The sequence below is a fragment of the Teleopsis dalmanni genome, chromosome X (genome assembly GCF_002237135.1).
Source record: "Teleopsis dalmanni isolate 2A chromosome X, ASM223713v2, whole genome shotgun sequence".
Taxonomy (NCBI): domain Eukaryota; kingdom Metazoa; phylum Arthropoda; class Insecta; order Diptera; family Diopsidae; genus Teleopsis; species Teleopsis dalmanni.
The window spans coordinates 4251585-4269420 of record NC_051848.1 but is presented as its reverse complement, the minus strand read 5'-3'; the positions used below and the strand labels follow the sequence as shown (position 1 = coordinate 4269420).

Sequence of the window (17836 nt, the reverse complement as noted above, 5' to 3'; positions counted from 1 at the left end):
TTGTATACTATATAAGGAAAAACGTAGTTGGATGTGGAAGTTCAGAAAAAAAACTGTAGCATAGAAAACTGAAGCTAATTTTTACGGTATTTATGCTACTCATATAATCGCAAAGTTGTTCATTTTTGCTTTTAATAAAATAATCCATCTCTTGTCCTGTAATCTGACAATAGCTCATATTTATATCGCACAATAATTTACACCTTTCACAGCAAGAGATATTTCTCTTAGTGCGTAATAACTGATAAATAATACAAATAAATTACACGTAAAAATAAAAATAAATAAATAAAAACTATACGAAACAGAGAAAAATCAAATTTGACTTCATTGAAGCTTTAATACCCTACACACAATTTAATTATATTAAATTCATTTCTATAAATTTTACTTGTCAGTATCGTAAGTTTGTGTCAGTGGCGCAGCCAGGATTGTGCTAAGAAAAGAGGGAAATATATGGAATATACTAGAAAACTTTATAATCAAACTTCAATAAATTAATTATAATAAAATTTAATTTCAGTTTAATTTATATTCATATCCATTTGTATAAAAATACGTATAAATAGGGAGATATCCCTATTGATCTTATTTTTAAAATCCTTGATAACTATAAATATAAAATTATTTTATTTTATTTTATAAATAATAATATAAATTTCATATAAATAAAAAAAGAACAAACCGCAATTTGTAAAGTTTATAAAAAGCCTAAATAAAAATATAAATATAAAGGATTAAGAATCAAGGCTATACGCTATTGATCTATTCAGGTCGGAGTGCTTTCTGACTTTTAATAATAATAGCAATCATTCTTTTTCCATCGTAATCGAGTTTCTTCTGTGTTCTAAAGATTTCATTATCAATATGAAAATGATATGACAACTATGCAAAAACCAAAATCAATAGGATGAAGTTTTAGTTAATTAAAGTAATTTAGTTAAAAATTATATTAAAATACGAACCATCACTTAATTGTTCTAAATAAAATTCCCTTAGCATTCGTCGATATGTGTGTTAATAGAATCTTTTTCCAAACGAAAAGTACGATTCTCGTACTAGATCTTCATCAGTTTTGATGGATTTTATAAAAAAAACTGCTCTCCGATTATATCACTTTTATAATCACACTATATAGTTGCTGATATTATTAATAAAATATGATAATATCTTAGTAAGCACAGAATTTTAATTTACATAATAAATAAAAATTATTAAAAAATCATATATTTTTTTAATTTCCTTTAGATCAGTTACCAATTCGGTCCGTATTAAACAAAAAACATTCAAAAAATGGCTCAAATAATTAAGTCTTTAATAGCATTAATACTCGCGGTCACAATAGTAATGTTGTGGTTCTTTACTGAGTCATTTTTTGAATATAATGAATTCAAAACGTTGTTCTATAACGCCTATACGTTTAAAATTATTCTGGGTTCTCTGGTATTATATACCATTAGTTACATGTTGGTAACATTAATTTATGATGTGGTGTTCTCCGAGGTAAGTAAAACAAATAGTTTTTAAGGAAATAATATACTAATATAATTTTTATTAAGGATGATGAAGATGATTCAGATGGTCCACGTGAAGTCCGGGTCGGATTTCCAGAACACTTCTTTGATGGATTCGTAGAGAGAACCAGTAGGTAATTATATGAACATTTAAAGCAAAAATCAGCACCTACTCTAACGCTTATTTTAGAATCTTCAGGTCGCTAAGCCCCACACGAATATTTGGAATCGCTTGACTATAGGCGTAAATAAGAATACGGCTGAAACAAAATTAACAAGTTGTGTACAATAATCGGCGTATATTTTTTGATTTAATTTCCATATCTCCATTAATGTTTTCAAAAAAACCAACCGATTATGATTATATTATAACTGACTACTTATGTTAATCCGAAATACATATAACATATTCATCGAAATTACAACGTTTCATAATAAAAATACATTCAATTAACAAATTTGTTTTTCATAATTTTTTTTTGTAATATTTGAAGATGTGATTTATGTCAAATTTTAATATTAAAATTCATAAAATATTCAAAAATATTTGGATGGAAAATCATAAAATATTCAAAAATATTTGGATGTGCTTTAAAAATTAACATTTGATGGTATTTTTATTATATACTGCCCAATGAATGTAAGTCTAGCTCACAGGGTTTGTACCAACTTATGCATTTTTCAGGATTCCTCTTATCATTTGTATTCACAATCTGTCATTTATAGACCATCGATGACTCAGGTTTGTATGATTTATGCTATTAAAGCATAATTTTGAAGCCTGCACAATTCAATTTGAACAGTTCGATACCAGTTGACTAGCTGTACAGGGGAATATAGTTTATAAACAAGGGTATAGACATTTCTTCATATAGTATCTATATATATAATATATCTTAAATAAAGTATATATTTTATATATAATAATATACAAGTAATATATTTTATCGCTTTTCCTTCTCTTTCATATTGACAGTCATATGACGAATGGTCACGGAAATTTTATAGCCGTTTTTATCACGATCAAAAGGGATTTTGTACAGAGTGTCATTTCACAATTATTAAATTCTTACTCTTAGTACTATTTTAGTATATTTTTTCTTTTTGTGTCTAAATTTAAAAGGTAATTATTTTTATACATAATACACATATTATTTTTAAGCTTACATAGCCACAAAAAATGTATATACTCGTAATAGACGCAAATACTGACATTTATTATTCGGCAAGATTGTTTTGACCAATGTGACGAGACACAGTAAGTCTCGTGACCAAATTTTGAACGAAATATCTTTTCTCAATTTTTTAATTTAAATTAAATAAGAATAGTTTTACATTTAATATGTCTCTAAGAAAGTTTTAAGCGGAGAATACTGGTTTTAAAGACTATTTAAAGCACACATCAGTTAAATTGTTTAATCAACATTTAAAGCGTTATAATTATATAGTCTTTATATCAATTATTCAAACCAAATTTCATTGAAATAAGGAAAATAAAAGCATATTGCGAATGTTAATGCATAAGTTCCAGTCACCACGTAAGAGCCATACTCATTCTGAAACTTACAAGTAGTCAAAATCAAATCAAAGTTTTGCAATAATTGTGAGTTACTTCTGTCATTATTTTCGACAAAGGAAATAATTTGTCTGCGATTACTTGTATATGCATTCATCAAGGATTGGGAATGTTTCCGTGGCCTAACAAAGACTACCGTACAACTGTTAAAAGTCAAACTGGCAGACAGTTCGGTTTTTCGTCAGGTGGCACGCAACGTTGCAAGTACAACAAGCATATATGCACTTTGATGGTGCAACAAAACAAACAACGTCAACGGAATTGGACAAAAGTTTGAAAAAAACTACAACAAAAACAACAAAATTTTGAAGAGTAAAACTTAGTCTAGAACTGCTAAGCCGGAAATGTCATTCACAAATGCCTGTTGCGATTTTGTATAAACTTTTCATCCTTTTTTTTTGGCTTTTTCCGTTTACAAATCCTTTTGTTAGGAGAGCTACCGAAATGATGTTGACTACTTAAGCACTAAATAGAATTTAGTAAGAAAATTATGTAAATATTGGTTGGATCATCCATTAACGTCGAAAAATTCTTGACAATATAGCTCTAACTCTAATATCATGACATCACATTTTTTTATATCCTCAAGTATATGTTTAACTGCTCATAATCTGTAATTGAGGTACGGCAATTAACACGTTCTATAAAGCTAATATATGAGTAAAATATAGTTAATATATATATATATATATATATAGTTGATCAGTATCAGTTACATATTCTGTAATATAATTTATTACAACAACTGTGTGAGTTAATATTAATTTATATTAGATAATTACGAAAAAAATATAATATACAATGACATTATCATCATCACAACATTATCTTCGCTATGATCTGGTATAAACTTATTCGGTTCTTATTATATTATTAACGTTTATTTTTTAATAAAATTATAATAGAACAATTAACATAGCCAAAAAATTTCCTAGACAGATATTTTATATCCTTACTATCCACTATGTCAACCATACATTATTGTTCTTTGTATTATGTGTAGAATTAAAGAGAATTAGGCATGAGAAGCCAATAAATGAGTAAATGAGTGTATGCTTGCTACAAAAAGGAGATATGTATTGAATTTAAAGCATGTTATATCAACACAAAAAAGCAAATTTAAAGATTTTTAATTTTACTCATATTTAAATTATATACTGCAATTTTATTATAAAATAATTTAAGAAACCAACTACTTATGATAGCTCGAAGTAATGCTTAAACAACCTTACTCAAACAAACTAGTAAAATTGAATTTTTAAGACCTTTGGAAGCCTCATTTCTAATGCATCATTCATATTATCATTATGTACCTATCTACTGTCGACTTATTATCCAATCTATGTTAAAAATATTTCAAACTTTTGATGCTTAACTTATTACAGTAGATGGGTACTTATTATTATTATTTATTATTTATTATTATTATTAATCTGTCAGCTAACACCACATTTTTATTAAGTAATATTTGAGAAATCATTATTCAAAAAGCTTCGTTCCAGTAGAATTTATAAATAATTTTTTTATGTGTTCTCTCAAAATTATTTGACCCTGCGTGGATACTGCTTCGAAATTGAATTAACTTTATGTCATAATCATATATCTCATGCCATGTCATCTCACATCTCATAAATGATGAAAAAAAGCATGAAAAGCAACAGAAAAGAGACCCTTCTCGAAGTAATACGAAAGCGGTTTCGAAGGGAAATAAGTTTCGCCGAAGAAAGGATGCTTTAGTCCATGTACCGACGACGGTCGATCTGACGGTACGAAACATATACCACCTCCTCACCACAAACACAAAAAAGAAAATGTCAGCTGATGTCAGATAATTACAGTGCTATATGAATCTGGATCAAGATATGAAAACTTCTCATGAAAAATTATTCATATCTTAGTGATTTCAAAAACACTCTTTGTCACATTCTCGTGTTATGCCACCTTATGTCAGATAGAGCTCATGAATACAGAGCGAGAAGTTTCTATTTACGCCTGGTATTAGTAACTTCTCCATGTGACATATTCATGTTTAGTTGGCTTCTTATTGGTTAGAATCGGTAACTAAAATAAATAAATCTAGTTTGATCTATTCCGACAGGTGTTCGGAATAGTGATTATTTCAACATTATTCTTTTTAAACTACTTGTTTATACACAGGGTGCTTTATCACGAGACTTTGTGGCTTCATTTTTTGTTTGAATATTTTTTTTTTGTAAATATTGTTTTATTTGGAATAAAAAAGTCTTGGATGCAATCTGTCAGATACTGATTCAGCGTATAAAATACACGGTGCTGTCTATCTGATAGCATGGTTCGCCATACTTTTTCTAGCACAAAAATTGATATACTTTGATCTCTTCGCTCTGATCTGAACGACGGGAACTTATCAGAATGTAACCACATATGGCGTCTGGTAAAGAAGCATGAGCAAGGAATTATTATTTAATATGAGGTGTATACGCTTTAGACGGCTTTCGATTTTAATGAGACTATGATGCATATCGTATTTTCAAGGAAATCTATAAGTAAAATAAAGCAAGTATTTAATATACTTATTGATTTTATTAATGGAGTTATAGCATGGCTTCCTTAATATTGTCAGTAAGCAGTGGTTGATAATTTTTTGTAGAAAAATGTCAGGTTATTGATTTATGCAGACTAATCAACAACGATTCCAACTTTGAAAGCAAATATAAGGAGAGAGTGATTTCAAGTACTTGAAAATGTTGTGGAAAGTTGGGGCTCTAAAATTCTGTTAATACGATTTCGTAACACCTCATTGACCGACATCATTCTTCATTACATATGCAATAAGACTATATATCGAATAAAATAATTTATTCAACACTTTTGCTAAAATTTTTGATATTTTTTTAATTTAAAATTTCACATCTTTTAAAGAAAAACACCCTATATTTAAATAATATAAACAATTTCGTTTTATTTTAATTGAAAATATATTTCACTATTAAATAAGGTTAAGAAGAATTCAATGAAAGCAAATAAATGTCAGTGTCATGGCTTTTCAAAAGGTCGTCAAAGATCAGTTAAAATTTTTTACTCTATAGTATTTAACTATCCCTTTTGTAATATAGATTTTTTATAGAATTTTCCCCTATTTTTGCAAACTTTTTTTGGTTTTCCAAAATTATTCAAAGTGAACGAAACGGAAATGCGTGTATTAAGAAAAGCAACAAATTTTAAAACAAAAGTTTTAAGTCAACTGTAAACTTGCAAAAATAAAAAAATGCTACAATGAATCACAAAAAAAATAAAATAAAAGAGAAATGGACGCTGTTAGAGGTTCAACAGCAGTTGTCGCAGTAAAATAGAGCCAGTACGGTACTTCGCTAGACGTCGACTGTGTGAAAGTTTATATACTGAACCGGCATGTGCAGTTAGTCTGCGGAATTGGGTTTTTTTTTTTTGATATTTTTATATACATATTTGATACATATATATATATGTATACATATATATACATATAGAGATAAATTTTTTTTTGTATATCCGGAAGTTTGCGGTGGGAAATTTTATTTTTACTGACACTTGACTTGGTGCGTACTAAATTCAGTTAACATAGTCGACCTGCCTCACGGTCTGTCTACTTCAATTTGTTCTCGTATAAATAATGAACACAACATGGTTTCTCTACATGGTATATGTCTCTTCTTGTCCTTTTATGGTTACGCTATTGGTTGTATTGTTTACTCGAATTAGTCGAGACAGTCGAGATAGTCGAGACAGTCAGTCCGTTCTACGATGAAGTGAAGTTGCTTTACTAACTTTTACTTAAAGGAAGCAAAGTGAAGCATTAATGTTGTCTTTTCCGTTTTTTTTTTTGTAGTGAGTTTTTTTTATTTATATTTGCTTCTCACAAAACCTTGCTGAAGGAATAAAAATTGCAGTAGTTTAGAAGTAAAAAATTTTATAAAATACTTAATAGATCTGTTTAAACTCATTAACAGTTCACTAAACCGGCAACTATGCTTAGCATCCACCTGACATTTCAATTAAAGTTACCTTAAAGTTCAGCACAGAAGTTAGTCCAGAAGTTGTGAGCAATTCGAAAAAAAATGGATTGAATAGATGAACTTGCAGAAGGAAAGAGATTGTGGTAGAAAATAGTTTTCAATTGAAAATGATATCTGTCGGAATGGTGTCTTTATACTTTTATAATATGGGTTTTAAAGATAAAGAAAATAGAATATAAAAAATCGATACATATAAAGAGATTAATGGATTATTTGGTATAAATATGTCAAATATTCGATACATAGATATGTGTATTAACCATTTTAGCTTATCTGCTGTCTTCAATGACAACACTTCATTTGTATATAATATGGAAATAAGTAAATCGAATATGTCCATAAAAATATATTCCTACAAAGAAATTTAAAGCTTGTGAGCACCGATGTTGTGACATTTCAATACTAGCTCTTACATCGTCGAAGCTGCGTTTATTTCGGGCTGGGCATGATCTAGATGGGTTTGGTAAATTGCTAAGAAGGCCACATCACATCAAAATTTTTCAAATAAACAACGAATTGTGTTTTCAGAAACATTTTTTTCAGATACCATAAACTCTTTTGAATTCACGTTTAGTTTTCACAATTTAATGCTTTATGGTAAATATTAGCGTCGACTGAAGTTTAATTTAAACGTCAGGTACATATACATAAAAGATATGACAGCCAATGTTTGAGGTGTAAGTTGCCAAATGCTTCAAATCCAAATTCTACGGATACACAGTTCTTCGATTCATTTGAAGATTGAATCCCTCACATCTATCTCTTTCTTTCTCTGGCTACATGCCTGGTCCAAAGAGTCTTAAAAATTAAAAACCCTTTTTCTACAATATGGTGAATTGATCGATAAAGGTTTATTTAAAGATTAAGATATATTTATGAACTCAATGAATAATATATTACGTCAACAACAATGCAAGAAAAAAAATGCAATCAAAGGCAAAATTATCGAAAAAATCTATGATAGAGCGTCTTCGAATATATATCTCCACAATTCTTCATTACTATACAAATTTTGCTCATAATTATAGGACTAAATGATTGAAATGAAAGAATAGCCACTTTCTATCCCTACTTTTAATAATATATGTGTAAGTGCTTGTTAACAATCCTGCATTAATTAACGATTTCTATAAAAAATTTTTTAAACCTATATGAAAGGATATTAAAAACCAAATATTTGCTTCTTCTTCTTATTTGGCACTACAGTCCAGTATAAACCTTAGACTCCCTCTCGATCTGCCTCCATCTGTCCCTATCTTCTGCTACTCTCTTCCAGTTCAGTACTCCAATCGTTCTTGCATCACCATACACGTTCTCATCCCATCTTGTTCTTGGCCTACCTCTGTGTCTGGTTGTCATCGGCTTTCTCTCCGACCACATTCTTATTACATGAGAAGCCCATTTTTTAATAGTAAAAAGGAAACAATTATTTGTATAAAATTCGGACCATAACCTTTTGAATTACTTTGAATTTAACTTTTATTAATTTAATTTTAAAAAAATGAGAAAAAGGAAGTTATCATGTGTAACTGCATAATTATAAAAAATTAATTTAATTTAATGTGCAATTTAAAAACCAACAAATAAAAAGTAATAGTCATTGCTCGTTTATGTTCTTAATTAAAAAGCACTCGTGGTTTGAATTGTTCAGTTATTTACTAATATAAATAATACATTAAGAGTCTTTTGAAAAATTTTATTGGCAGAGTGATAATTAAAAAATTTAGTATTTTGCTATGACCTCAAATATTTTGACAGTGCCTCGGTTATTTAAAAATATCATTTCAATTAATAAAACACAATGATGGGCCCTAGAATAACTTTAAGCGCATTTGCTTCATGACTATTTAGTAAAATTTAATTTAATTCAACAATTAAAAATAAATATAATTAATTAATTCAATTATTCTATAGTTGGTTTATGATTTCGTTCTAATAAACGCAGCAAGTGAATTTGTTAATTTACTTTCGTAGCAAATCAACAAAACTCCGGAAAAATGTAAAAGTCATAAAAGTCAAGTACGGCTTTGGGTCAGTGACCGTTGGTTAAGGTGCGCTGACTCTGAGCTTCAAATTTGGCAGGGCACGAGTTCGATTCCTGGTACTTGCAGTCTCAAAAGTTATTTATGAATAATTAAATACAAAATTTATTTCCATGACGATGGTGATGATGTGTATTTGGCAATACTCGAAACAACCGTATGATCAGCGAAAAATTCAATTATTTAAAATAGTATAAAAACCATTTTTGTTGTTGTAGTTTACTACTTTTCGAAATCTCTCTGTAAAAGTCAATTTATAAATAATTTAGGCTAAATATAATTTCAAAAAAAAAAGTTAATAAGAAATTTACTCTAATTTAAAAGAAGCAATTAACTTGAAATATATACCGCTTGATTGAAACTAACGAAAGCAACAAATTAATCGCTTTAAAAGGCTACAAGCAAACTAAAAAGGTCCATGTCTCGACTTCCATCTTCTAGAATAGTAAATGATGATTAGACAAATCTCAGTTAAAGAGAAAATAATTATTTTTGCATAAAACCTTTTTTAAGATTTATGAAATATTTAAATAAAATGAGGATATAAAGCAAATCTATTTTTTTCGAAATCCATTTGCCAGGCTTGACTTATTTAACAATTCATGTTTTGACTGTAGTAAAATTAAGAAAATTGTGTCCAAATTGTATTCGAAAAAATAATTGATAATTACTTGTCTCAAATAAGTTACTTGAAATTGGTTTCAAGTATCTGACTCATTATATATAACACTCATTGACACATATTCTTAGGACAGACCAGAGTAGACGATATGCTTTTACCGTTACAGGTAATATAGAATTGGGTAGAAACATAAAACGAACTATCTACAAGAACACCAATAACTTTGGAAGCTCTTTTCTCACCGACCTCTCAGACTAATTGCTTGACTGTTAGGTTGGTTTACAGTTACTTAAATGGAGAGTTCCATTTTTTTGTGACGTTGTCTATGCGCAGACCACTTTGAAGTTTATAGCACTGATACTTTTTTTATCCGTATTTTTACAATGGGTCAATGCTTGTACTTAAGTAGAAATTGGTGAACAATATCGCTACTCCAACCTAATCTAAACTACAAGATAGGTCTAACCGAGTTGGTGTAGAACACGAGAACACGCTCAAACTAATACTTTAGAGTTTATTATTTTAATTTTATTATTTTATTTCCAAAATTTCTATAGTAAATATGAAAAAGAGCTTCGTTGACATTAAAGCTTAATGTTAATTAAAGCTTAAAGTTATTAGCTAATGTCTGCTGCAAAACTTGTCTTATGGAGACATAACTTTATTCGTCATCCTTTAAAATGTATTCTTTAAAACATTCCTCAATTGAAAACGAAAAGGAAATCTCTTAAAGGGATTCCGATTACTCTTAATGATACACGCAAACTTTATAAAATCACTTCATATACATTAGTATTATTTTTTTTTTAATACAGACTACTGATACATATACCTATATCTAAATCATAAAATTTTGATCTAAACTCTAAATAATTTTAAATAAAATAAAATTTTAAATAAATTTTAAAAATTTAAACCCTGTATGTGTGCAAAATATTCGCATTACAAAATTACTAAGAATAATTGCTTATATTTTCACTGTACATTTTAAATATTTTGGAACATAAATTTTATTTAAACTACACAATTAATTCCCTCAAAATTAATGAATCCTTTGAAAGTGTACGAAATTTTTAAACAGGACAATCTATCATTTTTGTGAAAAAAATTTTTATTATTTTGATTAAAATCTAAAAAATAAAACAGCGAAAATATGTAAATTATGCACATTGCACATTACACATTACACACTCAATGCTGTATGCTGTATGCTGTATGGTGCGGTGCACATTGTATTCTGCACATGCAAACAGCACAGAACTGGCTGTGTAGCCATGTGCAGCGAAGTGCAAAAATATAAAGAATTAATGTCATCAGGTTACAAAGCCCAGCAGCAGAGCCAGCAGAGCTAGCAGAGGCAGCAGAGCCAGCAAAAGCATCATCAGCACCAACAGCCAGCAAAAATGTATGTGTAACCACAATTTAAGTTAACATTTTACATTATTTATTTATTCAGTCTTTTTTTACAGTGCATAACTTAAGCTTGTTTCGACTAATTGTCAAAAGTTGTAAGTACTAATGTGCATTTGCATATAAATAAGCATTCATAGAAACAGGGTGCCACAAGCAGTAGCCGCAGTACAATCTTTTAACAATTTTTTATCTATTAAGTATTTCAAGTATTTCTTGGAACTACATTATTTTTTTAACTAAACATTATATGGAATTACTTAACCAATCACTAAATAAGTCAGAAATTATGTGTAGGTTTCAAAAAGTCCGCTTTGTAGCCAGTCATTATATCGCTGCGGAACTGAAGATCAACTACCACGCTACGCATATTATACACTTAATAATGGTCATAAAAAACATGTGATTTTTTATTATTATTAGAAGGAGCAATGGTGCACTGTGTTCCTTGATATTTATTGTACTCCTAAACTAATACAAAAAATTGGGGCTATTGACAAACCTAAAAATATATATTCGTTTTAGATTTCAGGTCTCATTCGGATCAATGAAAATAGAACTCATTACTGCTATCGACAAACGTAACAATGTCTCTTGACTCTTGACTACAGATCTCATCTCATGAGCTAATGAGATGGGCTGCTATTGACAAACGTAACAATAAGTCTTGGCTCCTGACTACAGATCTCATTTCGATCAATAAAAGTCGAATAAAATTAGTGAATTCATTCCTTTATAATCGCAAAACATAAGCTGATAAGATGGGCTGCTATTGATAAATGTAACAATATCTCTTGGCTCTTGACTACAGATCTCATTTCGATCAATAAAAGTCGAATAAAATTAGTGATTTCATTCCTTTATAATCGCAAAACATAAGCTGATATGATGGGCTGCTATTGACAAACGTAACAATAAGTCTTGGCTCCTGACTACAGATCTCATTTCGATCAATAAAAGTCGAATAAAATTAGTGAATTCATTCCTTTATAATCGCAAAACATAAGCTGATAAGATGGGCTGCTATTGATAAATGTAACAATATCTCTTGGCTCTTGACTACAGATATCATTTCGATCAATAAAAATCGAATAAAAGTAGCAAAACATGAGCTAATGAGATGGGCTGCTATTGACAAACGTAACAATATCTCCTGGCTCTTGCAGAAGTTTTGTTTGTAGTTTTACCTGCCAATTGCTATTGCTTTCAATGCAAAATGAAAATTTTTGATTAAGGCTCAGTTAGTCGGTACGTACCGTCAGAGCTTAATCTGAACGAAATGCACAACCAACCACACGAAGTAAACAAATGCGGCAAACTATGTTTATTTCATTTGTATCAAACAAACAGGTATGGTTGGTTGTGCATTTCGTTTTGGTTTAAGTTCGCTTAAGTTCTTACGGTACGTACCGAATAACTAAGCCTTTAAGAATGATGGAAGCAATATTGCACAATACATAGATCTCAACATTGTAGTTTTGTGATGTCACTAGCTACTCTCGGCATAAAAATGTACATTTTAAAATTTTAAACAAAAAATTGCTTATTAAAGTATTCATTATGTTTCATATTTAAAAACATCTTTTTATAAGTATATTTTGTTAATTTGATAAGGTTATAAACTTATATATATTATTTTTATCACATATATAAATTGAAAGCAAAAGACCAAATGTTTTTTATTTAAAAGATTTCAAAAAGCTTTCAATTAACAAGTATTAGTGATTCTTATTTATTTATGAATAAATATATATTATGACGAATTTTAATTAAAAATTATGAAATTAATAATTTAATTATTAATCTTCATTTCGATCGCAACCTCGAATATCTATAGACGACCTGCATATATTTTTCTTTGTATTTAAAAATACATAATTATTTATTTTAATATGTTATTTTGAAAATTAAATAAATATATTAATAAAAGCTTAGCAAAAAAACCATAAAAATAGTATGTAGTTAATAGAGTTGGTAATAGAAGTCAAAAGTTAATATTCTTAAAATATTTTTTGCTATAAATATAAATGGACGTAGTGACGTCATAATATTAATATTACAATAAGATTATAATTTCTTATTTTTAATAATATTGATAGTGTGATTCAATATAATGTAGTGCAAAGAACATTAATCACGCAATAATGTATTTTAAAAATGTTTTATTTTTCATCAATTCTGAACATAAATCAATATATACGTTTTCCATATGTGTTGTAAATTACAGACACAAAACAAAAAATAATATTAAATAAAAATGACCATGATTTGTCATAAAAGACGTACCACTTATTGTTTAATTTAATTATTTATAATTTATTTAACATTAATGAATTTAAAAAAAAATAATAGTCTTATTTTTTTTTTTTACTTATATTACTTATTAGAAGTTACCAGCACCCAATTGCTAAGAAATCTGACTATATATGACATCACAACAACCATGCAATATATACAACGTTGTGACGTCCAATATTTTGAAAATTTCTAAACACTCAAGTTGCATACTTTCATCCCTTTCTAATTGTCTTATGCATATCAATTTCTTTTAAACACTTGTGTGACCAAAACAAAGAAACGGATTGTTTTAATATATCTTTCTCACTCATACTACCACTATAATAATAGCCTATTGTAAAATACCACAGACTACAACCATATCAGAGGCTACCACCACCGTCGGAGTAACATTAATTCCGCTTTTATATCCAACACACTTATGGCGTTATCGATTAGTAACTCTGGAGTAAATCTAGACTATTCTGGACTATTCTGGACTATCTGGACTAATCTGGACTATTCTAATATTTTTCTAGTAGTGTTAGTAGATATTTATATTTTTCATAAATGTATAAATCGAATTAAATCACATTTTATGTTATATGTCAAGTCATGTAAAACAGCTGTTAATTTCAAGGTAATCTTGTTATTCTAGCAAGATATCTTGAGTATTATCTACAGTTTTTTTATTCAAGTTTAACAGTAGAGGAAAGGCTTTAGGGACTGAAACTCTCCTGATATGAATCGAATTATTATTTTTATATACAATCAAACCTCTCTATAACGAAGTCGCTGATGCCTGCTTAAAATTTCGTTTTAGAGAGGAATTCGTTATAGGAAGGTTCCCTATAGAGAGGTTTGACTGTATTTGTAAGTTACTTTTTTGTTGTATGAGACTAATTGATTAATTGCATTCAAATATTGTTACAAAAATAAATTAATTTATTTTTGAGTTATTTTTATAATGTAAATTTTTATTTAATTTAACATTTCGCCTTAAATCGAAAGTGAAATTGTTAGAAAAGTGATAATTATATTTCAAAAAATCAATCAACGAAATATACATATAAATAATTAATTATTATTAATGCGTTATGAGTGTTTATTAAGAAAAAAAATTTTTTTTAATGACTGAAATTATCTGAAATCTCTCCCAGAAATAATTTATGGGCTACGGAACTGATGTCAGAATATTTGTATAAATTTAATCTAGTTCAAATAACAACTCTATAGTCGGAGATACATTGGTTTTATTTTGTTTAAATATTTTAAAATAAACTTTCTTCTACAATTTACCCTGTATAATATAAAAAAAGAGATCACATATATTAAAGGTAAGCACACGAAAAAAGTTCTCAAAAAAGAAATTGGTGGAAATGGAAAAAATAACATTTTCAGTCGCACTTTTCAGTCCCAAACTTTTCATATAAAAACGGTTCCTACTCGTATGTGACCATTGCGCTTCAACCTGGAGAAGGATGGTACATGGATGGGTGTACTGTGTTTAATGTGTGAAAATGCGCTTTGTGCAGGTACAACGTCGTCTCTACTCATAGAATTGTGCATTTTACACAATTTAATGTAAAGTTTTAACAATAAAATAAAATTTAAGTGAAAAAAATAACACAAATAAAAAAAGGAAGGAAAATTTTGTGTAATTTCAGAAATTGTAGAGCGCAGTTAAGAAAACAGCAAGAAAAGGAAATCTTTTCACATAAAGTACATTCTTTTATTTGTTTGCTGTTTCCCTTCACCGTTCCGCCGAGTTAAAGAACGCGTACTTCAAAGTATTACTTCAGAGTAATGTTGCAATTTAAAGAAGTAATTCAGGTCAGCCATCATAGCCAGCCAAACACTATGACTTCATTGTTGTACTGCACTACGAAAATGAAGTAATTTTTTGTTTAAAATGTAATTTATACAATTTTTATAAAAATAGTAAACACTAAAAAATACAAAAAAAAAAATAATATATATATTTATACAGATATATATACATATATATATGAAGGCAAGCAAATGGCAAGCTCAGATACAATAGCGTTAATATGTAAGCTTAGCTCTTGTATTTGCTGTAAACGAGTAGATGCAAAAGTTTGAAGGCAACCAGCAGAGGTGAAACTGTAGTGCATTTGATGCAGCAATTAAATACAAAGCAACGCCACCTACAAACGGGCACGAATCCTTATTCGCTTCGTATCCTTTGCAAAAAAAAAAATTAATAAAAAAAATTAAATGGAATTAACAAATTCAAAATAAAATGCCGCTTTTGATGCCAAATTGCAAAAAAAAAAAAATGTGGCATTGAGTTTGTGGCATATGTGGCAAGTGTGAAATTTTACTGAATTTCTCTCTTCATAATTTTATAAATTTCGTATAATTTGTACTTAAAATGAAAAATTAATGCAATAGTCCCACTTAGGAACAGAAAAGATTATCTGATACTCTGATATCTGATAAACCGATCCTAAATTGGTTTTAGTAGCATAACGTTAGATAAAAAAATTACAACTCATTGCATTTTATTTTGCTTTATTCATCATTTGGACTATAATGATCAAGGCCACCACAACCCAATTTTTATCCAATTTTCTTAGATTTAATATTGAAACTAAGAAATTGAAGGTGAATGTGGCGATCACTTGTTCATTTCAATTTCTCCATATTTCTTTTATTATTCTGCATTCTGGTTCTCAATTCAAAAATAAGAATACCGAGAATCTGGAAATGAGATGACTTATTTGTTTACTATAATATTATATAGAGATTAAAAAATATCTCAAATGTATATATCATCATGTCATGACATATAATAAAATATATCCCCTTCTGACACGGATTCGTATAACGTGGCAGAGACAATGTCATCGTATTCGTATAACATGCTTACACAGGTTTAGAAAGTTGAAGAATGAAACATATTGGATGACAGTAAAAGTATGTGCAGTTCTTTGACATTTGATGGTGTTGGTACCTATTTATCTAACTGGATACATATTTGAAAGCACATTTGTGGCACCGCCCTTATCTAGTGGCTTACAAGTGTGATTCTGACATTTTATTTCTTTAAATGCGAGTATTAACTAAATTCAAGCTTTTTAATGGAATAAAAAATAAGATTCAAGTAAAAAATTTGAAAATCTTTCACTTAATGTATGCCTTACAGACATATGTTACATGATGAACTTGATGAAGTTATTAATAAAACAAAATGCAAAAAGATTTTGTTTTGTTTTTTGACATTATTTCTTTTAATTATGAAGAAACGAAACTTAAACAAGATGTGAAACAAGCTCTCTATTTATGAAAATAACAGAAAAATACAGTTTAAAGAACTATTATAAAATAACACTAAATATGAATCCCATAATTTATCAAATATTATTTATATAAGAAACATTAATAAGGGAACTTCTAAGAGATAAAACAGAAAATATAATAAGTCTGTTCCACGAGCTACTCGTAGTAAAACTCAAGTAAAACACAAGTAAAATACAAACTGAAAGCGTAACACAAATAAAGTGCCAAATTGCACTCTTTACACAGAATTTTATGAAACAGTTTTGTGTAAGATCTGTTGAGAACACCAGATAAACAATACAAAAAATTTAAATTCAAACTAAAACAGCTGATTAACATATCAAAACAAATTTTACGTAGAATAACAAGTAATTCGACAGGGATGTTACATTTTCTCAGATGCTCGCATTTACTCGAAAATTTGCTGGTGGAACGCACTTGTGTATACACAGTGTTACTCAAAGCTACTACGAGTAGCTCATGGAACAGACCTATTATTACATTTTAAGTACTACAACAGAAAACAACAAAAACGTGCAACTTTTTACTTGAATTTTACTACAAGCACGTACGGGGACAGAACAATTATTTGTATATATTATGTATTATTTATCACTAGGTTAATGTAGTTAACATTAAAATATATTATATATATTTGTTTAAAGAGTGATAAATTTTATTGCCTACAGTATTAAGCAAATATGTTGCAATAATTGTCATAAATGTTGAACAAAATTCGCACTAAATTTGCTGATGAGTCCGCATAATTATAATTATGACATTCATAATCTATTATTGATATTGCAATATTGTTGAAATACAAATTTAGGTGATATCCACACATATAGTAAATTCCAATTTGTGTAAAGGTAAGTTAGTATATTGTACCGAGACGTTATATGTTTATCTATATTAGGTATTGCACGTGATTTTCTATAAAAAGCACCCACCTCAATAGTTAATTAAAAATGCAACTCTGTGTTATAAGATAGACAAAAAAAGCTATTACTTCTTATCAATTGCATTGTCTCCTTATTTTCGCTTGGTAAGCACACGAG

The 17836-nt window shown here is 28.6% G+C and overlaps 1 protein-coding gene across 2 annotated transcripts; it reads left to right on the top strand.

Annotated features, from left to right (window-relative positions):
- Positions 1-1254: 1254 nt before the first annotated feature.
- Positions 1255-1931, top strand: LOC119662431. 2 transcript variants are annotated; one of them, XM_038072048.1, is made up of 3 exons: positions 1255-1503; positions 1560-1644; positions 1705-1931. In XM_038072048.1, exons 1-3 carry the CDS (start codon positions 1294-1296, stop codon positions 1719-1721), a joined length of 312 nt encoding a protein of 103 aa, XP_037927976.1. In that variant the 5' UTR covers positions 1255-1293; the 3' UTR covers positions 1722-1931. The 2 variants fall into 2 exon arrangements, with proteins under 2 accessions (XP_037927976.1, XP_037927975.1); XM_038072047.1 differs by having other exon boundaries at positions 1560-1648.
- The last annotated feature ends 15905 nt before the right edge of the window (positions 1932-17836 follow it).